Here is a 20,586-nt window from a genome sequence, read left to right on the forward strand (position 1 = left end):
AATTGCCCTCATGACCGATTGGTTCACTGCATCAGTGATGGTGTCCAAGCTCTTCCTCACGCCTGTGAAAGACTAGACATGTGATCTGGTGAACGCGCTAGTACTGAACTAGCACTGACGCGCCCCGCGTCTGCTTTCTTCGACCATACGACCCTCGCAATCCCACAACAATCGCGGCGAGATGTCCACACGAAATCGACCCGGGAAAGCAAGACCGACTCCCAGTCGCCTTTCTGGCACGGCCAATCCCTCCCCTAATGCAGACGTGCTCCCACCGTACAAGAAGCCATCGCACCCCCTCGACCAAGAAGCGAGTGCAGCTATACGAACGTTGCGCGGACGGAATCTGGAGGAAGTGAAGAAGCACAATAAACAAGCAGTCTCAGCGATCATAGAAAGCGCTGCGGGTGTCAATGATAGACTACGCGAACATGGCGAGTTCATGGAACGGCGCAGACCCAAGTGGGATGCGGGCAAAAACCTTGAAGAGAAGGAAGAGGTGGAGCGCGAGATGCAGGAACTAAAATCCCAGGTTGAAGGAGCCACTGTGAAACTGGAAGAGAGCATGCGAGCTATCATTGACTCCGGGGTCGCGACAGAGCGAATTGACGAAACGCTTGAATGGCTGAGAACCAACGGGCCCCAACGACTGAATGAAGAGTACCAGACGCAAAGAACACTGCGACGAACACAGCGAGAATTGCAAAGCCAAGCAGCAAGTCAGCGACAGCGCACACAAAACGAGGATGGCGAGGACGAGGAAATGGACGTTGGACTTACACCTGGGCCTACACCTCTAGATGGATCGCGCATAAAACTAACGGGCGCAAGTGAGCTGTTCCAAACCCGTATGCAAAACCAAAAAGATGCCTACACGTCGCTTAGCCTCGAAACACGGTATGCTCGTAATAACGACTACCGCGAGTTCAAGAAGATGGTACACGATGCCAAATACGGTGATGAGGGGCCTGCCCTCGGCCATGAAAACACATGGTTTACCGAGACTGGATCACCTGCACCAGGCGTCACAGACGGCACTCATCGGGGTGATCTCGACGACGATGATGATATTATCATGGACAGGGCTACGATAAGTACCAGATGTCCGATCACATTCCAGAATTTCAAAGACCCTGTTACGAGCACCAAATGCCCGCACACGTTCGAGAAGGTCGCAATCACAGATATGGTTAGGAGAGGTCCTCATAGGGTCGGAACAGCCCCGGCCGTGGAATGTCCGGTCAGTGGGTGTAGCCACGTAAGTGTACTCAGCCCTCTCTTCAGCCGTGTATTGACATTGCTTCCTAGATACTCACCAAAGACGATCTCCGGAGCGATCCGATCATCATTCGCAAAATCAAGCGAATGCAAGAACGCGATGAAGCGCCAGATGATGGCGAGAATTCGGACGATGAAGTCCAAGCTCCAGTTCGGGATGTCGACGAGCTGGATAGTGAGTGAGACGGGATGAAAACGATAGGACCGTGCCACTAGCAGCGGCCCCAACGTAGTGACTTGGAGGATGTAGGAGAGCCGAACGATTGCGAGTGAAATATCCGCTAGACGGACTTCATTAGAGCACTATCGTTCCGAGGTATGAATTGGTTGACACCCAGGGTCGTCTAGTGTAGAAATTCATCATGCAGCAGGTCTTGAGACACGACTGCCACTGCATAAATTGAGTGCAGCACTACACATGTAGCTAAACACCTGACAGGCTTCCCGTACGGCAAAGCAGTGCCAACATGTTCGCGAACCTTTGATTATCCCCGCGGGAGTCCGAATCGGCGACCTCCTCCACATGCCCGACGGTCTTCCGGAAAAGCCATGGATGTTTTCCTTCCGCTCACGGAATTGCCTTCGGAATTGCAACTGATAGCAACAACAACCGGGCCGCAAATGTGATGATCCGGAGTCTATACAAGTTCACTGCTTATCGCCAGAAGAAAAAGGCCCTTCGGCCGCGGATAGCGTCGGGACAGCTAAGCACAGGTCCAAAGTGCGCAGGGCAAACCTCGACACCGCCTGACGGAGGGGAAGAAGGGGTCTTCCCCGAAACCCCAAGCAGCCCTTGGCTTCTCCCGCCCGTTCGCGCGAAACGGTGACAGATGATAGTCCGACAAACACAAGGCATTGCGCTGCATGTGCACGTCAGGCCAAGGTCACGCACGGCCGTGGCTCCTACACTTGTGAAGGCGGGACCAGCGCGGAACTGCGCGCTGATGTCACAAGACCTTTGGCGAGTATCGAAACGATGTAGAGTGATGCCCGACTACATTTGCATGGCTAGTTTGCAGAGAGCTTTTGGCATGTGATGGTGACCGGTATTTTTGGTGTTGAGGCTACGATGGTACGATTGGCCGAGCGTGGCCGGTGCGAGGAGACGTCATTGCTGGTAGGTACATGGCGGTTCCGCATATAGCGCAATCGATGAATTGAGTATACGGATTACGATTGTTTGAACATGGCATTGAGGTTTCATTCGGATAGATGGACGACTAGAAAGCTTTCACTGCAGAAGCTCCGGGCTGACATGTGTCTGGCATCATCTCACAAGCTTGCCAGCTGCCAGCAAAGTCACAATCGCATCACAGCTCAAGTGTCAGCACACGGCGATTGGTTCCTGGAGATGGGATTTGGTGGAACAGGGCAGCTCAGTGGCTATTCCCAACAGTGGCTCCATCTCTAATGCGGGGAAGCACAGTTGAACCCCTCAATCCATGGTACCGGTCGAGTGGCTGGCGTGTTGACAAGCAAGAAGAACAGATCATCGTACTCGTGTGCTCGTAACCTCTTCATCCTCAGCCTTGGACTCCAGCTTCGTCTTCTTCATCTTGGCCTCACCATCGCATTGTCGCATCGTTGTTGAGCGTTTGAATCGGGTCGCGATACACACGTCCCCACTAAGCCGCGACCCACTACCCACACACTCCACCCCTACTCCTACGCGGGCTGGGCCTCCGCACAGACTCCAGCACAAGCACGAGGTACGCCTGCACCACCATCTTCCCTTCACCGTCTCAAAGCACCCGCACAATTGTAATCCATGGCGCGGGCGCCGCCGGAACATGATGGGTCAGAGCACCGGCAGGCCATTTCGGCAGCGCCAATGCGCGCCTAAGGTCAGACTTCCTCAGTGCCCGACGACGCACTATCGTGTCTATGTCATCGCCGACTAGCTTGCGACGTCCACGGCCGCGGTGCAAGCCCGCCTGGAAACAACGTCTCAGGCTGAGGCTCTGTAGGCGGGTCTACACCTCACGGACGCCATGTGGTAATGCCGTAGCTCTAGGATATAGAGTCGCCAGCCGTCGTTCTTTTGTGGGCTCTCTTACTCCATCAGTTCCAGTCTTTCTTCACATTTGTCTATTCTAGTCGAGCATAGCGCAGCGTTGATACCCCCCCAAAATCTCCATTGTTACCCACATATCATACTTCACACTTCTTTTTTACATCAAGACACTTGCTGTCTCGTCACTGACAAACGCAATGTCCACTACAGCAGCAGTCAGCTCCCAAACCCTTAAAATGCCCGCCGCCCGCGCCCTCGAAAACGCAAAGCAATCTTCAGAAGCTGTCCTTAGTGACGCCTCATCCGCCATGTCGAGAGCAGCAGAGAACCCCAAAAAGGTCACTTCAGACTTCCTCCACACTCCATTCATGCGAGCGGCCCTCCCCTTCATCAACGGCGGTCTCGCAGGCATGACAGCAACAACGGTAATCCAACCCGTCGACATGGTAAAAGTACGGCTCCAACTAGCCGGCGAAGGCGTAAAAACCGGCCCCAAACCCACGCCTGTAACCGTCTTCCGGGACATTCTCGCCCAAGGCAAAGTCATGGACCTCTACACCGGCCTCAGCGCCGGCATTCTCCGCCAAGCCGTCTACACAACCGCCCGCCTCGGCTTCTTCGACACCTTCATGAAGACACTGAGCCAGCGGGCCAAGGACAACGGCACAACCATCGGCTTCAAAGAGCGCGCAGGTGCCGGTCTCGCCGCCGGCGGTCTCGCAGCCATCGTCGGTAACCCCGCCGACCTCGCCCTCATCCGCATGCAATCCGACGGTCTCAAACCCGTCGCTCAACGCGCAAACTACACGTCCGTCATCGATGCCCTGGTCCGCATCTCCAAAACAGAAGGCGTCACACGACTCTGGGCGGGTTCCTACCCCACCGTCGTGCGCGCCATGGCCCTGAATTTCGGCCAATTGGCCTTTTTCTCAGAAGCCAAACAGCAGCTCAAAGATACGAATCTTTCGTCGCGTACGCAGACGCTTACTGCGTCGGCTGTCGCCGGCTTCTTTGCTAGTTTCTTGTCCCTGCCGTTTGACTTTATGAAGACCAGGCTGCAGAAACAGACAAAGGCTCCTGATGGCACTATGCCGTACAAGGGCATGTTTGATTGCTTTAGGAAGGTTGCTAAGGAGGAGGGTTTGTTGAGGTTTTACAGGGGGTTTGGAACTTATTACGTTCGTATTGCTCCGCATGCGTAAGTTACTCCTCGTCCAGTTTACTCAAAATCTCGTTGCTAACATCATTGACAGAATGGTCACGCTCATTGTTGCTGATTACCTCGGTTTCATCACCAAATAAGCAGTGTCGCTGCTGTTATTGCTGACAAGCTGGAACGAAACGAACGAACGAGTAAACGTTTTCTTATCTTTTCTTCTCTTTTCTGGGACACATGATTTGGGCGTTTTTGGTATACCTCGTCATCTGAGAGGTTGGATCCTTTCCTTTCCTTCTTGATCTCATCATTCATCATTTATGGTCTTGTTTACCTCGTTGGCATGTATGGCAGTTGTTCTCCGCATGAAGCGATTGGTTCTTTCATTAGGGCGTTCTTTTTGTATATGCTGCCTCATATGGGCGTGCGTACAGTTCAGTTTGATGTTGGTTGTGAAGGTGGTTGAGCTGGTAAATGAATATCAATTATATAAACATTTTCACTTCTACCACGGCCATTTGATTGAAACGAAGCAGCAATCGTTTGCCTGTCCTAGTGTTCTTTTCCATAGTAACAACAGTAGTTTAGAAATCACACGGACTAACTATACAGGGAGACTAGGGGTGTCACAGATGTAAGTGCCAATGTATACATTGTCTATTGCGAAAATGAATTACGCAAGGAGAGAGGGAAAAGATTTCTCCAAACGAAAGCACTCAGCCATGACTCAAGATGAAATTAATGTCACAAGTTTATGATGATGATAGTTCAAAGAATCTCATCTCATGATAGTCTGTTATTCACAAGCCATGCACCTCGCAAATATGCACATAAGGGTCCCTACACCACCTGCTAATCTCGTTCCCACACTCCCCCCAAAGCGGAGACTTATCCCAACCCACCCCAGTGTTACCCACTCACTCATCTCCTTCCACCCCCAATGTCCTGCCCCAGCCGATACCCACTAATCTTCTCCCACTCAATCTTCTGCCTGGTAATCGGCAACTGCCTCCTGAGCGCCTTGAAAGCGCCCTCACTCAAGCTCGCAAACGCCTTATTCAAATCCTCCTGATACTTCTTCTCCTCGGCCGCAACCTTGCGCATAACCTCTGCTGCGCCCGCACCAGCCCCCACAGACACATTAACCTCTTTGGTGGTAAGCAGCCTGACGTTGCCGTCTTCGTAATAGTGCACGTCGACTTTTATGGCGCCCGTGATGGAGCCAGAGGTGGTGTCGTAGATGTAGGAGCTGCGCCAGCGGCCGTTCCAGTAGTTTGTGGGCGAGTACTTGTTTGCGACTGTGAGGATGGCGAGAGAGGAGGGGGAGCTGGGAACGGGGTAGACGCCGTGCGAGGAGCGGGGGTAGTGTTCTGAGGCGTGAGTTGCGAGGGCTTTGTTTAGGCTTTTGCTATTGTTGGGTTAGCTATTGGAGAGGATATGTATCCTGTGAGGAGGGTTGGGTTGGGGATGTCGTACACCAAGTCTGCCTGTTCACTCTCGAGAACGTAGCTCTGTACTGCACTCGCTTTGCCGGTCGCATGGTCAAAGTCAAAAGAGCTTTGGGTTTCAATGTCGTAGTATCGTCCGTCGCCCAATGAGTTATGTTCGCTGACTAGCACCTCGGTGGCTCCGCCGGGTAGCTTCGTGGTCGTGAACTGCTCCTCATTGTACTTTTGGAACGCAGGCGAGAGTTCGTTGGCTACCGAGTCGTCGCCCAGAATAGACTTGATCGCCTTGGTTACTTCGGTGAGCTGTCGGGGGGTATTAGTTATCGGGTTGCTGTTGCGGTGATGATGTGGGGCGGATTGGGGGGGGGGGGGGGGAATGGCAAGGAGGGCTGTTTACCTCACCCGGCGGGGCGCTGGAGATGAAGGAGGAGAGAGCTGCTGTTCGCGGCATGGCGGCGGTCGTCGGGTATAGAACACCGGAATTGGTCGTGGGAAGACGCGTAGCAAAGCTGCAATTGTTTGCCGTTGTGTACAATACTAGGCAAGTTGCGGGCGCAAGTCGAGGCGCAGGGACCAAGTGGGGGTGCAGGGACCAGTCGTCACCTTCACAGACGTGGACGCGCCGAATTCAGGGTGCAGATGAAACAAGGTCCTTGGAATATGAGCATCGTGGAAATTTCTCCCGGCAGTAGAATCCCATACAGTCCTGCTAGAGAACACACCAGACATTCACTAAGATACCAGATAGGACTTAACATCATGTATACGTTTGGGTATCTATGACAAGCAAAAGCTTGTTAAACAATAACGCCGCGCTTTTTATGTTTTGATATACAAAAAAAGTAATGCTTCCAACTATTCAATGCTCATTTTCATAAGGCCGTCGCTCGTGTCCGTCATACCCTGCAGACCTATCCGCTTTGGGCCCAGGGTTGGAGTCATGCTCATACTCATGCTGCCTGCGCTGTTGGAACGCTCGCCATTTGAATGGCCACCGATTGAAGTTTCTCTACCAGCTTTGGCTGTGCCCCATAAAGTGTTGTCTCGTTGCGCGGGTGATTGAGAGATGACTGGGCTGTTATGAACACTGACACCAGGTGATACTGCTCGACGTTTGATCGACGCCTCGTCAAAGTCGTCGTCTCGTCGGCGCTTGTTGGACTTTTTCAATGCTTCAGCCGCTGTCGGAGGTTGCATTGGGCCTGGAGTGGACGCTCGAGACGTCGCGTTGTGCTCAGCTCCAGTGGGCCCAGTTGGTGAATCCATATTCATGTCTTCACTCATTGCAGATGACTCTCCGCGAGGAAAGGATGGAGGCGGCGGGGTTTGGGTTGCGCGATGGTTCCAGAAGCCATTGTTAGAGCTGCGACTATTGTTCAGACTACCCAGTGCACCGAAAAGTCCCTTGGTTGCCGAACCATCCAGACTCATGTTGCTCTCGCTACCTTCTTCTGGCACACCCTCAAGCGGACCATCAAGTCCAGGTACAGTAGGCAACAGACTGGGCGACGACTGTGCTGTGACTGACGTCCGGTCTGTATCTACATCGCTTTCTCGTACTTGTCGGATGATTTCGGCTTCACGGCGGAACTCGCTATCAACGGGAGCGGCCTCTTCGAATAGCTCGGCTCTGATGCGACCAAATTGTCTCGACTTTGGCTAAGAAAGTCAGTACCTCACAGCTTGACAGTGATAAAACATGCTTACAAGCAGATTGCCCCTCCGCGTAACCGCCCGCTTCACCACACCTGGAGTTTGGGGTCTATGTGCAGCTTCATCACCGCTATCATTGCCAGATGAAATATGTAAATCATTTGCGAAGAGTGAGAGGCTCTCCCGTCGCGAACCAGCTTTTCGCATCGCAGCTTCTCGCGCAGCATACGCGGTTTCTTTACCATTTGGCGGTGAAGCAGGGCCAGGGCTCGCCATTGAGCTATGCCCGCTAGCTGAGCTCGAGCTCTTTCGGCTTCGACCCTTGCGCAACCTCGCTCGATGCATGCTTGCAAAATTAGGCTGTCCACCAGGTGAGAAGAGATTAGACCAGTTGCCGCCGTTGGTGTTGAGTCCTGGGAACAAAAAGTTGGTCTTTGGCTGTGGAGTCATGATCATGGGATCGTCGTGGTCATCAGGGTCCAATGGATCCACCTCGTCCGAAGAGCTGCTGGAGTCTTCTGAGCCCATCATGTTGATGCTTCCCACCGAGCTTGAAGGGGCGGTTCTATCGCCATTATTCCATGCCATATTAGGCGAGTCCAGCAGCATCGAGTTGGAACGAGGTCTCCGCGCTGGTATCTTGATGCCCTTTTGCGTGATTGTAGGGGACGAGTCTGGCGACGATTGATCCGGAAGCGTCGAATGGTGGAGGTTTGTACAGGCTCTGGAGAATTCAGCACCGCGAGACCGTCGGGGCAACAGGGAGGCTGGTGACGCGTAGGTATTCCGTGAGTCTAATTGCGGTGAAAGTGGCACCCGCGCAGCAAAGTGAGCGGGACTGGGCATAGGCGATTCTCGAGGCGGCATTTGCAGGGACAGGCCTCTTGAAAGGAAGTCGGGACGACGCGGAGTCGTGGGTGTCGCGTTGAGGTCGTCTTTTGACATACGTGCGGCTTCAGGTTCGTTGAATTTGGGTGATGGTTCGAGGTCAGGGAGCGATCTTGCTTTGGGCGAGGGCGGTTGTGGTTGAGGCTCCATCGCGGCTCCTGCGCCTTGAACCATGGTTTCGCGTCCGTTACTACCTATGTTTTGTGCTTTGGCTGACAACATTGTGTGAAATTGGTAGTTTTGTAAAGCGACGGTCGGAACACATTATACATAGGTAATGGCTGCGTGCTGCGTAAGTGAAACCAATCAATTTGGCGATATTGGTGACATGGCCCGTACGCGCTCAACGACGAGTCGACGTCCATCTAACCATGCCACGAAAGCGGGGCGGTTAGCGATAGTCTACAATCACGTGCATGCCGCCGTCATGGACCCACCCGCTGAGTACCCGTACATCTTACAAACACTCTCGTCAACAAATGCTGTAATGTATGCGCCATGGATGATTTGTCTGATGGTCAGCCGAGTCTTATTGTCACGTGCAAGTAGTTACCATCCCTCATCCTTTGACTACGCGACACTTGTAAGAAGAAGGAACCATACACATTCTACCATTAATATATGCGTCATATCTTTGTGGATGGCTAACATGCGCTTCCATGTAAACGTTAGAACTCTTCAGAAAGATGCGCCGCTTAGATCCTTGACACATCCTCCTGAACATGCTCACATATGCATATCGTCCGAGACTTTTAAGCGCCCACGATCCCTTCTACCCATTCAATGTCCTCCCACGTCGCCTCCCATATGTTGAGTACCGTCAGCCTCCATTCCTTCCCATCGCGCTTCATGGTGCCCATGCACCGACACATCCGTCCCTCTTGTAGAAGACGGCGACCATCATACTCAAAGAGTTGAACTGGCTTCCAAATAGCGGCTGTGTACATACCCGTGACATACGGCGGTTTGGCATGGAAGAGATCGCAAAACGTGAATTTCTGCTCGGAGCCAGTCCGTTCCGAAGCAAGCACCCTGGCGTATAGCTCAATGATGATTTGGTATCCAGACTTGGCTGCTTGGAAGCTCTGATTGATCGCCTCGCCAATCCGAAAGCATGTCTTTAGTCGAGTGTTTGACGAAAGACCTATGATGGGCGAACGGTCACGGACAGGCTCAGGAAAAGGCGGTCTAACAATAGGCTTTTGGGCCTTTGCAGACCCCACATCGTTAGCCGCGACCAGTAGTCGAGTCGTAGGAGTTACTGGAGAGACGAACGGCTTTGAGGGGCGCTGAGAAGTGTTGGCCATGGAACTTTTGAGCTCACTTATGTCATCATTTTCGTTGCTTGTCTTTTGAGGTGAGCTCACAGGGCTGTTAGTGCTGTCAGGGTACAGTTTGTCAACCTCAGACGTCAACATCAAAAGTTCCTCGTCGTCAATATCGAAGTCAAAGTCATCAACACCAGAGTCGGAATCGTCATTGCGCTGTAAAGTCAAATCCCCGGTAGGTGACGCTGACACGGTCTCTTGGCTAGCAGTCAGCGCGGATGGTGCCGCTGGATATGCTCGAGGAACATCTTCTGGGACCTGATCGGCATGATGTGAAAGGACGTCACTGGCGATTGCCGTCTCAAGGGCCGTAGCAGTCAATAGCTGTGACTGTGGATTCGCATTGACTCCAGCTTTGGGATTTGATCTTGCAGGTTTGCGAATAGGCTTTGTCACACGAGAACTTTGTGAGATACTTTGCCGGTCCGGCATGTCACTTTCAGGTGTATTCGTCTGTGAATTACCGAGGAAGTCGTCGCAAACTTTCAGCCTCCGTCGCTTGCGTACTGGCTTCGGAGGCGGACTTTCTCGTACAGCTGGCAGAGGGGCATATTTCTCAAGATGCGTGGGTTCATCCGTACTGCCAAGACCAAGGTACTGAGCGACTGCAGGATTATGACTCCGTCGTCCGCTACCGGCGGCTCTGCGGCGTGACTGATTCTGCTGGATAGGTAAAGATGCTGAAGACTGAGGTGTCAAGAGCTGCGCTGGTTGCTGGTTGATGGCTGTGAAGCTAGAAGAAGGCGGAACTGCATGGGTGTTCCTGTGAGCCTCATATTAGTTCGAATCAAGACACCGGAGAATAGTAAGAAACGGTAAGTGAAGGCGCTGTGGGCTCCTCACACATCGTCGCCAATTTGATCTGTCATTGTCCCTCCCTCGTAGCCGTGATACAGCATACCCGGCGTTTGCATTATCACAACATGATGCATATGTCTGCGAAGTGAGAGAAGTGAGGTTCGGAAGCTTGGTGAGGGGAGGCGCGCTATGCGTGGGATGCGCCTTCCTTGACTTACTCAGCCCCCACTGCGGGGTGGTGGCTGCATCAAGGCAGCCGGACTTTGTTCACATATCGCGTGCACTTAGCAAACTTCGACAGATACTTTCCGTCTCGATCCCATACATCTGTCTTCTCTTCCTCCTGGGACTGCACGAGTCGCCAATACCCCTTCTGCTGAGACGGTGTGCTATTTCAATCTCATCTGTAACACTAGATCCTGACGTTCAGACCACTTCTCCGACCTCTTCCAGACCGTGGTGAGAACGCCAGACGGCCTTTGACCCTAATCCGCCCTGACACTCACGAAAACGTCTTTGTCCGGAGTGCACTGTTTCCAAGTGTAAAAATAAAGCAGTTCGTTGGCTGGCTTTTTCACGATGCCGGTAAGCCATGTCCAGATTTGTCAGTCTATAAGACTCCCCAAACATCGTGTCTTTTGCGTGCACCACAGCCCTCCCCCAATCCCTTTTTCCAAGTTTCTCTATACTTCTATAGAATAGTCATGGCTTCGAACATACAACATCTCGATATGCAGTCGCTTCTTGATGGGGGAGACACTTTGCGGAACTTCTACCTCCTACAGCTGCCTTTCCGGTAAGGCATCTTATCGCAAAAGCCTGCTCAGAAAAAGCACATTCACTTCCAAGCCCCCTCGCAAGTTACTTCATCATCACAAAGATCCACAGGCTTATGCAGAGCTGCCAATCTTTGAGAACCCGTGCCCGTTGTGTGTATTCAACCATTGGCGAAAAGTACTAAAGCTCTGGCTCCGACAATAGAAGCATGCATTTTCAGCCGTCACGGTCCAGATCGATCGACTGACAAGCGAGCAATACGAGGAGAACGTAGGTCATCTTAAATTGCTGTTCGTACCATACTAAGCAGTTCAGGATGTTGGTGGAGTTGTTGACCTAATCGAAGTCATTCGAATCCAGTCATCTGGACCTACAGAAGCCGCTAGAGCTCTGCGAAAGAAGCTGTGAGTATAAATGCTGCATTTACAATATCTTTATCTAACATTTCTAAGCAAATACGGCAATGTTCATCGGCAGTTACGCGCGTTGGTAATCATGGACTCTTTGATCCAGAACGCGGGGCCTAGGTTTCAAAAGGCTTTTGCAGATGAACCACTCCTAGAGAGATTGCGAATCTTGGCCAGGGATGATACGGTAGATGCAGAAGTGCGACAGAAAGCTAACGTTTTGTTTCGAGGATGGGCTGTGGCGTACAAGGGAACGCCTGGACTCGAACGTATAGCAGCACTGCACAAAGAACTGCCGCGCACAAAACGTCCTCAACCACAACAATCTCGAATTGTCAGACAGCAAGATGCCGAGGCTGCACGTGAGCGCGAGGAGCATTCAACTTCTCCTCCTAGGAACAGGCGGCCGGAACCGCCAGCATCAAGATCATCGAACCCTGTGTCACTCGGCTCCACCTCTACCTCTACCTCAATCTTCAAGAGGGACAAGAAAGACAAGAAGAAGACCAAGGGACAGCCGTTCAATCTTGAAAGGGAGAAGGGTCAAATGTTGGAGACGATAGCGTCGGCCAATGTTGCTAGCACCAACTTACTAAACGGTTTACAACTCATCAACCGTGAACAAGAACGTGTTAGCGAGAACCCAGAAGTCATGCGACGCTTTGAGACGTGCAAGCAACTTCGTCGCCAGATCCTACGTTACATCCACTTGGTAGAGTCGGAGCAGTACATTGGTGGCCTCCTCAACGCCAACGATGAGCTGGTCAAGGGTTTGATGGCATTCGAACTCATGGACAAGAGCATCGATGACGACAGTGATAGTGACAACGAGGAAGGCAACGTGGCAGCAAGTATGGCTGGTATGAGTATGAACGAGGCTGCGCCCCCGAAACCCCCAAGGCCGACGAGCATCCCTATGCCCTCTGCGTATTCTGGTAAACAGCGTGCTGAGCCAGAAAGTGAGCCAGAGGAGGACGAGGATGATCCATTCGGGGACAGCAATGGTAAGTTTACTGCATTTGTTTGACTATAGTTTGGTTAACGTTTGACAGCTATCAAAACACCGTTCGGCGAGAAGACCCAGCCAACTTGGAGAGACGTCTAGGCTGTCAGGGCTCACGGAGACATGTTACAAGGCACGGTGCTAGACTTTTAGGTTTCTGAATGCGTGCAATACCCTTCCTATACTGTCAGATATCACAACCATAGAGAAACACAACAAAACATCCATACATCGTTCCGATATGCTTCATCTCTGTTTGACCAAACGCGTGGTGTCAGCCACGTGCACTGCCACAAGGGCGACGTCATACACCAGTTACGCCATGTCATTCTAGGCCTAGTGCCGCGCGCAGCATTGAATCCAGGAAGCAGGTCTGACAAGCCTCGTCGACGGTATTAATTTCCCTCGCCATCTTCCCTCTACCTCTGTACAAAACATCCGTCTCACATCCCTCACCGTACTCTACAACCATTACAACGTGCGTTACCCTCTCATTATCGTGCGCGCTTGCCAACAGCACACTGACATCACACCAGCGCAACTTCAACTCCAGCTCCCCGGACACAGCCCCCGCAAATCGAGACCCGCATCCTTTATCGCACGCATCTCGCATCCCTCCCCCCAACTTGCCTACCTATCTACGAGTGTCTTCCCATCTCGAACCTTTAATCTGCAAATATGCCTGCATCCACCTCCTCGACCCGCCGGTTCGATCGTCAAGCCTCAGGGCGGAAAGTGCAGTTGCATCAGCACGGATGACTGCAGTTGCTGCTGCCTTCCCTGCACGGTCATGTAAATGTGAACGATGAGGTGTGCGTTGTGGCGATGACGGTGTTGTGGTAGAAGTTGTTGTTTGTGTATGCACGCGAACAACAGCGTCACGGAGTGCACAACGCCGGCGCGTACAAGATGGGTGTTTTGCATTCTTGGGTTCTAATGTTTTGAGCGACAGCATACTGGATGATTACACTGGAGTTTCGGGAGTGTTTGTTTGCGATTGAATGCGTCGTATTGAGCATCAATTTATCGTAACTGGATATTCTGAATTCGTGCCGTGTTGGATTGCTGATGTGATTGTTTGGTCACTATTTCCCCTCACTTCAAAGATACGCCTATGCTTCTGCAGTCCTCAGGACAGTTCTTATAACATCTAACAGCATCCATGCTTCCCCAAACGACAACATCAAAAGACGCCAAGCCCAGCCCTACCACCCACACCCCTCTCAAGCGACCACGTGAAACATGCCCTCCAACACTAAGCCACTGACCAAACAAACTTCGGGACGCGAAGCGCCCAGCTTTTGCTGAGCGCGTGTGCCGAAACACCGGGACCGGCTATGTACTGTATGTGTGTTGGACTTGGACTTAGTGGGGGGTTGGAAAATCAGACCACATGGGCAGAGAGTTGCATATTTCCAAGACTGGATAAGACCCTTGGGAAGCTTGGGTAGTGCTATTTCCGGAGTTTATCCAGAGTGGGAGAGGTTTGGTAAGCGGGGGTGGGGGATAGTACGGAGATAGTACAGAGTAAAGAAGTAACGAGAAGACGAGAAGTAACCAATGTTTGATATTTGATGTACCGATTTGTGCTCGTAAGAGCGACCTAACTAACTACCTAGCTAATCAACCCATATCATCTATTAAGAGAAATCCGTAGCTGAGAAAAAATAGTGGTATCATAAGATGTGATGATGAGAAGCCGAAAAAAGAAAAAGTAACTGTGAATCCCCGAGAATGCAAAAGTTTACTCCATAAAACATGAGCGGGTATCAATCTGCTCTTCCTCCATTTGGTAAATCGTGAATTTCGTTGCTTCCAAAAGCTCCAGCTGTGATGTCGTGGCGCTTTCATCGAGAAGCTGCACTGACGACTCATGCTCTGCACCCAGCAAACATGTCGATACTGATACTGTGATTTGGTCCGTCGTGGTGTCTGTGGGCTTCTGGACTTGCCCTCCCAGTGGCTCATCTCCGGAGACGAGATGCCCATGTGTGGCGCAGCAGCGCGAGTTGCTTTGTTTCTAAACGAATGTGGCTATCCATCTCTCCAAGATGTGATGTTCAATTCCTCACGCTAGTGATTGTGGTAGTCGTCTGTGGCGCCTTGTTGGCGAGAGGAAGGCCCTTTTCAATGTCGCGCATCTTATTTGCGTTTTTGCCCGGAGGCGGCGAGTTGAGGCGAATACCGGTCCTTCTGTTTTGACGGTTCTGGTGCGCTTGCTTGCTCGTATTGTCGGCGGTTGAGCGACCGGTAAAGCGGCGCGAGGCACGGCGGATCGAGGCTCGGACATCCCATTGGCGTTTCTTTGCGAGCCACCATAGTGTTCCTGATGCGACTGCTATGGTTAGCTTGAGAGAACTTTGGGTCGGGATATGTCGACGTACTGGATCCGAGGACTACAACAACAGCGACTACGATGATTGCCGCGAGAGCACCACTTGACAGCGAGAAGGCGCCTTTGGAAGCACCTGCCGCGCCGGCATCGCTTGGGTCTTGCGGGTTGTCGCTCCCTCCGTTGTACCCTGGAGGAGGAAGTTCACTACCCGTGGTATCCTGAGCCAAGACAAGAAGAGGAAGGAGCAACGAGAGGAGGAGAGACCCGCTCATGATGTTGATGTGCACTGTTGGAATGCGGCGTAGCAAGACGTGGAGAAATGGAAGCTTTGTGGTAACACGAGGATGGCGTGAAGGAGGTTCGATCAAGTGGATGACTACCAACAAGCTCGCTACCAGCATCGAGGGCACGTCTCTATATTTGCATGCCTACTCGGGAACCTTTTTTCTTCCAAGCCAATGTCTTTGCCCATGGCTATTCCATACCCCGCCAGTCTCAGCCTTTCTCGGCGGTTAACTGTGTGCGCTTGGACGGCCGACCAGGTTGGCTGCCGGATCTGTCCATCAGGCCATCTTCTTAATATAGCGCCATGGGCGTCGAATTGAGTCGGCTTGGGAGCGTAAGCTGCGCGGATTGGTAGGCGTAAAGAGTAGTACGGCGCGTAACATGGTGGAAGAAGATCACAGTGCAGCGGAGCTAGTGCGGCCTGAATTCTCATTGGATGCAACCCGGCTGTACGCACCCGGCTAGCAATGTCGCCGCACACTTTGGTCTCAGGGGTGCCAGCAACGTTTGCCCGTCGTTAATTGCAAGCCCTATGTATGACAAGTGCTATCGCAGTCGGTGAGGCCGTAGTAGACCTATCTTTGCTTTGTACCGGCCTGTCGACTGGTATACGTCTTCTGACGACATGGATAGTCTCCCCACTATCATTTCGACTACCTCTAAGCAGCCCCACGCACTCTTGGAGTATGCACTCCGGTTTGTCCACTGCGTCGTGAACGAGAATGGTATTCGTGGTGTTTGAGCGTGATGAGGCGACGGCGCGTCATGATGCCCTAGCTTCATTCGGCATGCCACGGTGTGTAGGTATTTCTGGCTCCTCATTTCCGGTGCAGTTGACGTGAGCCATTAATAATTCGGTAGGATGTGTCCAAGGAAACGAAAAACAAAAAACAAAAGAACGTCTTGGTTGATCTGCAATGGGCGCGTACTTGGTATCGACAAAGACGTGTACAGCGCCAGTCTGTCACGCACTGTGTTCGAGCAGATGTTGGTTGCTTCATCTCTTACCCCACTCATGGAGGCGGGTGTATAGTTTTGCACGGCATAGCCAAACGATGTCATCTGGGAGCAGTGGTGGCCGCTTGAAGCAATCACAACAACACCAGTGAAAGCGATCAAGATGCCACATGCCGTTTCGTGCGCGTTTGTAGACTCGGTTGTTCCTGCAACGTCTTTGGCAATTGTACCGGACGCGACTTTGGAATGGAGACATAAGCCCGGCATACTTCTAAGGAGGTGTGAAGACCATAAGGATATAGGACGAGATGTATAGGAGAAAAACGCGTTAGGTAGGTTGGCGGCTGCGACAGAAGAGGAAGATATTGCATAGAGATGCAAGGGTGCGGAGTGCCAGGTAGGTGCAGTAAAGTGGTGTGAGCAGTGAGGTTTGCTGGAAAATTTCACACATTTCCTGGGTATCTTCTGTTGCCCATTGTATCCTCCTGCTGTTATTTGCGCTCTGAGCCTGATTTCTGCCAATGATATTTGTCACGCCATCCAGGTGTGGCTTCCTTCCCTCGCGGAGGGAAGAGCGAAGGAAAGCGCAGAGCTGCCATCTTCGTCACTTCTGCTTTCTGCCACGACCCCTCACCTTCGTCTATCTCATCACAACTGCCTCAAGGCGTAATTGCTTCCTCGTTCTCCTACCCGTCATACTGCGTCTTACGTTCTCCCGTCCGTATCGAGCCTCGCAGCGTCCACACCGCCGATGGCTGAGGGTCGTAGAAAGGGCGCGTGGGCCTCCCAGCCTTCACGGCTTAGGAATGAAATACTTGCGGAATCTATAGGAGGACAGAGTGATGCTCCAAAGCATGTTATCCAAGTGCCACATAGCGATACCATAGTTCTAGAGACACAGCTAGATGAGGGTGGACAATTCGCAGAAGGCGACTTCCTCATCAACAATCAGCAAGATGTTAGAGAGAATTCTCTTAGTCCAGATGATCAGGCGGTGATAGATCGCTTGTCAACGACGAAGAAAGCCAAAGCGTCCGAGTCGTCCTCATTCAACGTCAAATGGCTTGCCAAGCGAATCACCGAACCCATCAACCAACCCGTGTCTTCTGATTTAAATGGATTTTCTTTCATGCCAATCAAGAAGGCTCAACACAAGAGATCACTAAAATCGAAAGACACGACCAAAGAGGTTGCCAACCTGGCCAGCTTAACTTTGCCCACACTACCAGAACGTGGCAAGCAACACTCCAAGGGTAAGATTCATGTCCTTTTGAAATGTACTTGACTAAAACTCGAATAGGTATCACTGAACTTGCTGCAGGTAGCATCGTCCCTCCACCGCGTACACCCAAAATCGAACAGCATGTGCCGGATAGCACCACTGTGCATGGTATGGGAGAGATACAGCCCTTGTCTAAGAAGACAAATACCACTCGGCTCCAACAAAAGCCCATCGATCTACAGTAAGAATCACGAAGATGCAGCTAGGGCATAACTGACAGACTTAGCCATCAGACTTGTCAACAATCAATCAGATCGGCATGATTGATTCCTATCTAGGCTAAAGGCTGCCTAATGAAGTAATTCTTTAACCTATATAGGAATCAATCATGTCGATCGATTGATTGTTGACAAGTCTGTTAGCCATACACAGACGGAAATAGCAATTGGTCCAGTACCTCCAGTACAGCCAAGTAGAAGAACCATCCATGAGATCAAGATGGTACGAACTGGGAAGAAGATTAAGAAGGGCAAGAAGGCGTTCCAGTCTCAACAACCCCAACAACCCACAGTACCTTGGCCACCGCGTGGGGGAACTGCCACAGATTTGGTCTGCAAGTCTAGTATGGTTGATGACGCGTTCTCAGCCAATCCACAGGATCTGTGTAAACCAAAGACACAGGACGGTGTAACACATGGTGCTTTCGAAATGGATTCACAGGCACAACGCTCAGTTCAAGGGCATCAAGCGCCTGCTTACAACCACAAGTTAGTAGCTCGCAACATGCAGGACAACGAGAGCACACCACGTGAAGCGGAATCCTACGATATGTTTAAGGACATGCCAGAAAAAGTATCTCAGACCTTTCCGGTATCTTCAGCAAAACATGTATTCCCAACAACACCAACGACCGCTTCTTTCACCATCGTTGAGCAGCGCCATGTTGTCGGAGTGGATCAGCATTCACATCCAACCATTCAAGATCAGTCAGCTTTGGCACCCGACCGGCAGGCATTGGTTGATCCTCCTCCTGACCAATATGCCGCCTCACAGACCCACGAGGTTCACCAAAGCCACGTCCCGCAAATTGCCCAGTTGCCAAGCACCATGGCTACTATTGCTCAGCCCTCCCTGCCACAGACGGGAAAGAAAGCCGGACAGCCAAGGGAGGCTGAAGCTGTCCTTCATGGAGTCTCAGGTCGAGACGGATCTGATCGTGTCAACAAGCCACGAAGAAAGACACGAGTAGTCAGCGCACCCTCCCCTCATGCTACACAGGGACCATCAATATCCACTGTCATGGAACAATCATTGAACGACCTGAAAGTGGCAATGTTGGCCGATAGCTACCTGATTCAACACGAACACAATACAACAAAGAAACAGCATGAAGAGACGATTACAAAACTCCAAGACTCCATCGTTATGTGGGAGAAGAAGTATGAAGAGAGCCGCAAAGGCTACAGCAAGGTGCTGGATGGTGCGAAGAACAGGCAGAAATACCTCACCGGTCTTCAAAGCGACCTTGAACAGATGCAGAAGTACACCAATGACTGCGAGAAGGAGAGGAAAGAAGCTTGAAAAAAAATGACTGCCGAATTCGAGCAGGAAAAAAAGGTTCTAGGAGAAGAATTTGAAATGACAAGTCGCGAAGTCAACTGGAGGAGTTTTTCCAGACCCTCACTTCGAAGATTGATTCACTGCATCCCTCCAAAGAAACGGCTGATGCGGACGGCATACAGAAGCTCGAAATCAAGGAATGCCTGAATGTCTTGCGAGGTCTCAAGGAAACAACTTCCTTGAAGGCTGAGAAAGTAGAAGACATGCTGAGCTCTGTAAACGAGCGGTAAACACTCCCCGAATCGTAAGTTACAAGAACCGGTTTGCTGACAGATTTAAAAGGTTGGAATCAGGCCTCGATAGCATCTTGAAGTCGGTGGAGTTCAAGACATCATCCGACCCGGGATTGCGTGAGTTCGTAGAAGACCAAGTGCAACATCTTCGAGTCGATATGACGAAATACGAGGAGATAGCTGTTGAGAATCGTAAGGTGTATGAGTCAAATGTTGCTCTCAAAGAGCAGCTCAAAGCGCAGCAATTGCATTCGTCCCGACTGGAAGAGCAGATCCAGACGTTCCAACAGTCGGAATCTGATATGAGGGCTCGGTCCAATCAACTGGAGCGCGATTTGGACGACTTGAGGAAGGCACGCAGCCCAGGTTTCGATGTATCAGGGCTTGAACAAGGAAGTGCTCATCTACGGCAACAACTGAGGAAAGCGGAAGAAGGCCTAGAGGCAGCCAGTGTCGAAATGGAGACGCACAAGAAGCTCCGGCAATGTCTTGAACAGGACGGAGCAAGATACAAGGTAGACGTCATGGCACCAATGACTATGCCACGATTCTAACATGCTCCAGAAATGCTACGAGAATGCTAAAGCACATCTAAAGCAGATGGCTGCGGCACACCGATCCAAGGTAAAGAAGCATTGATGTTACCAAAACACCGTTAACATGGATTCTAGATGCAAAACGCGGCCGTGATGCGCACATGTCTCGTGAAGGATTGCGAGGACAAGATTGATAAGTACAAGCGTTGCTCGGAAGCTGAGATAAGCTGCCTCAAGTACGATTACAGCACGAAGGAGGCAGAGTGCACGGAGCTGAGCGACAAACTGGATATTTCCGCAGATCAGTTGAGCCAGATGAAAGAGAGTCTTGCCGGCCTTCAATCTAGTCTTGAAGACATGCGCAAGCAGCAACTAGTCGGCGAGACTAAGCTAAAGGATGCAACTCAGCAAAGTCTATCCAATTCAACCGAAGTGGCTCGTCTCCGGGAGCGACTGCAACAGACAAAAGAGAAGCTTCATGCTAAGACAGGAGATCTGATGAAGGTGGAGAAACGTGCGTGAACTTGTTGTATTGGAGCTACGGGAGAAGAGAGAATATCTATGGTGCGCGCACGGAGCAGCTGACTAATCAGTGCCTGGCCAATCAGAGCACGGGAAGCCTGATTCACCGTGAATACTAGTGAAGGC

The 20,586-nt window shown here is 51.5% G+C and overlaps 10 protein-coding genes across 10 annotated transcripts; 6 read left to right on the forward strand and 4 right to left on the reverse strand.

Annotated features, from left to right (window-relative positions):
• Positions 1 to 181: 181 nt before the first annotated feature.
• PtrM4_051490 (zf-Nse domain containing protein) lies at positions 182 to 1,461 on the forward strand (the record flags this gene model as incomplete). The annotated part of the gene is made up of 2 exons (XM_001936926.1): positions 182 to 1,258; positions 1,309 to 1,461. The coding sequence occupies 2 exons, from the start codon at positions 182 to 184 to the stop codon at positions 1,459 to 1,461; spliced, it is 1,230 nt and encodes a 409-aa protein (XP_001936961.1).
• Positions 1,462 to 3,489: 2,028 nt separating this feature from the next.
• Positions 3,490 to 4,594, forward strand: PtrM4_051500 (mitochondrial dicarboxylate transporter; the record flags this gene model as incomplete). The annotated part of the gene is made up of 2 exons (XM_001936927.2): positions 3,490 to 4,490; positions 4,546 to 4,594. The coding sequence occupies 2 exons, from the start codon at positions 3,490 to 3,492 to the stop codon at positions 4,592 to 4,594; spliced, it is 1,050 nt and encodes a 349-aa protein (XP_001936962.1).
• Positions 4,595 to 5,369: 775 nt separating this feature from the next.
• PtrM4_051510 (F-actin-capping protein subunit alpha) lies at positions 5,370 to 6,347 on the reverse strand (the record flags this gene model as incomplete). The annotated part of the gene is made up of 3 exons (XM_001936928.2): positions 5,370 to 5,856; positions 5,925 to 6,199; positions 6,294 to 6,347. 3 exons carry the CDS (start codon positions 6,345 to 6,347, stop codon positions 5,370 to 5,372), a joined length of 816 nt encoding a protein of 271 aa, XP_001936963.1.
• Positions 6,348 to 6,751: 404 nt separating this feature from the next.
• Positions 6,752 to 8,659, reverse strand: PtrM4_051520 (uncharacterized protein; the record flags this gene model as incomplete). The annotated part of the gene is made up of 2 exons (XM_001936929.2): positions 6,752 to 7,555; positions 7,604 to 8,659. The coding sequence occupies 2 exons, from the start codon at positions 8,657 to 8,659 to the stop codon at positions 6,752 to 6,754; spliced, it is 1,860 nt and encodes a 619-aa protein (XP_001936964.2).
• Positions 8,660 to 9,189: 530 nt separating this feature from the next.
• On the reverse strand, positions 9,190 to 10,664 carry PtrM4_051530 (uncharacterized protein; the record flags this gene model as incomplete). The annotated part of the gene is made up of 2 exons (XM_001936930.2): positions 9,190 to 10,528; positions 10,609 to 10,664. 2 exons carry the CDS (start codon positions 10,662 to 10,664, stop codon positions 9,190 to 9,192), a joined length of 1,395 nt encoding a protein of 464 aa, XP_001936965.2.
• A 478-nt stretch (positions 10,665 to 11,142) lies between these two features.
• Positions 11,143 to 12,852, forward strand: PtrM4_051540 (VHS domain containing protein; the record flags this gene model as incomplete). The annotated part of the gene is made up of 5 exons (XM_066104914.1): positions 11,143 to 11,148; positions 11,545 to 11,610; positions 11,656 to 11,744; positions 11,793 to 12,751; positions 12,800 to 12,852. 5 exons carry the CDS (start codon positions 11,143 to 11,145, stop codon positions 12,850 to 12,852), a joined length of 1,173 nt encoding a protein of 390 aa, XP_065959478.1.
• Positions 12,853 to 14,494: 1,642 nt separating this feature from the next.
• On the reverse strand, positions 14,495 to 15,357 carry PtrM4_051550 (uncharacterized protein; the record flags this gene model as incomplete). The annotated part of the gene is made up of 3 exons (XM_001936932.2): positions 14,495 to 14,770; positions 14,823 to 15,085; positions 15,135 to 15,357. 3 exons carry the CDS (start codon positions 15,355 to 15,357, stop codon positions 14,495 to 14,497), a joined length of 762 nt encoding a protein of 253 aa, XP_001936967.2.
• A 1,721-nt stretch (positions 15,358 to 17,078) lies between these two features.
• Positions 17,079 to 17,794, forward strand: PtrM4_051560 (uncharacterized protein; the record flags this gene model as incomplete). Its single annotated transcript, XM_001936933.1, has 2 exons — positions 17,079 to 17,580; positions 17,628 to 17,794. 2 exons carry the CDS (start codon positions 17,079 to 17,081, stop codon positions 17,792 to 17,794), a joined length of 669 nt encoding a protein of 222 aa, XP_001936968.1.
• A 253-nt stretch (positions 17,795 to 18,047) lies between these two features.
• On the forward strand, positions 18,048 to 19,130 carry PtrM4_051570 (DUF3498 domain containing protein; the record flags this gene model as incomplete). The annotated part of the gene is made up of 1 exon (XM_001936934.1): positions 18,048 to 19,130. The coding sequence occupies one exon, from the start codon at positions 18,048 to 18,050 to the stop codon at positions 19,128 to 19,130; it is 1,083 nt and encodes a 360-aa protein (XP_001936969.1).
• Positions 19,131 to 19,372: 242 nt separating this feature from the next.
• Positions 19,373 to 20,460, forward strand: PtrM4_051580 (Cast multi-domain protein; the record flags this gene model as incomplete). Its single annotated transcript, XM_001936935.2, has 4 exons — positions 19,373 to 19,395; positions 19,452 to 19,917; positions 19,967 to 20,026; positions 20,074 to 20,460. 4 exons carry the CDS (start codon positions 19,373 to 19,375, stop codon positions 20,458 to 20,460), a joined length of 936 nt encoding a protein of 311 aa, XP_001936970.2.
• Positions 20,461 to 20,586: the final 126 nt, after the last annotated feature.

Source organism: Pyrenophora tritici-repentis, chromosome 10 (genome assembly GCF_003171515.1).
Source record: "Pyrenophora tritici-repentis strain M4 chromosome 10, whole genome shotgun sequence".
Taxonomy (NCBI): Eukaryota; Fungi; Ascomycota; class Dothideomycetes; order Pleosporales; family Pleosporaceae; genus Pyrenophora; species Pyrenophora tritici-repentis.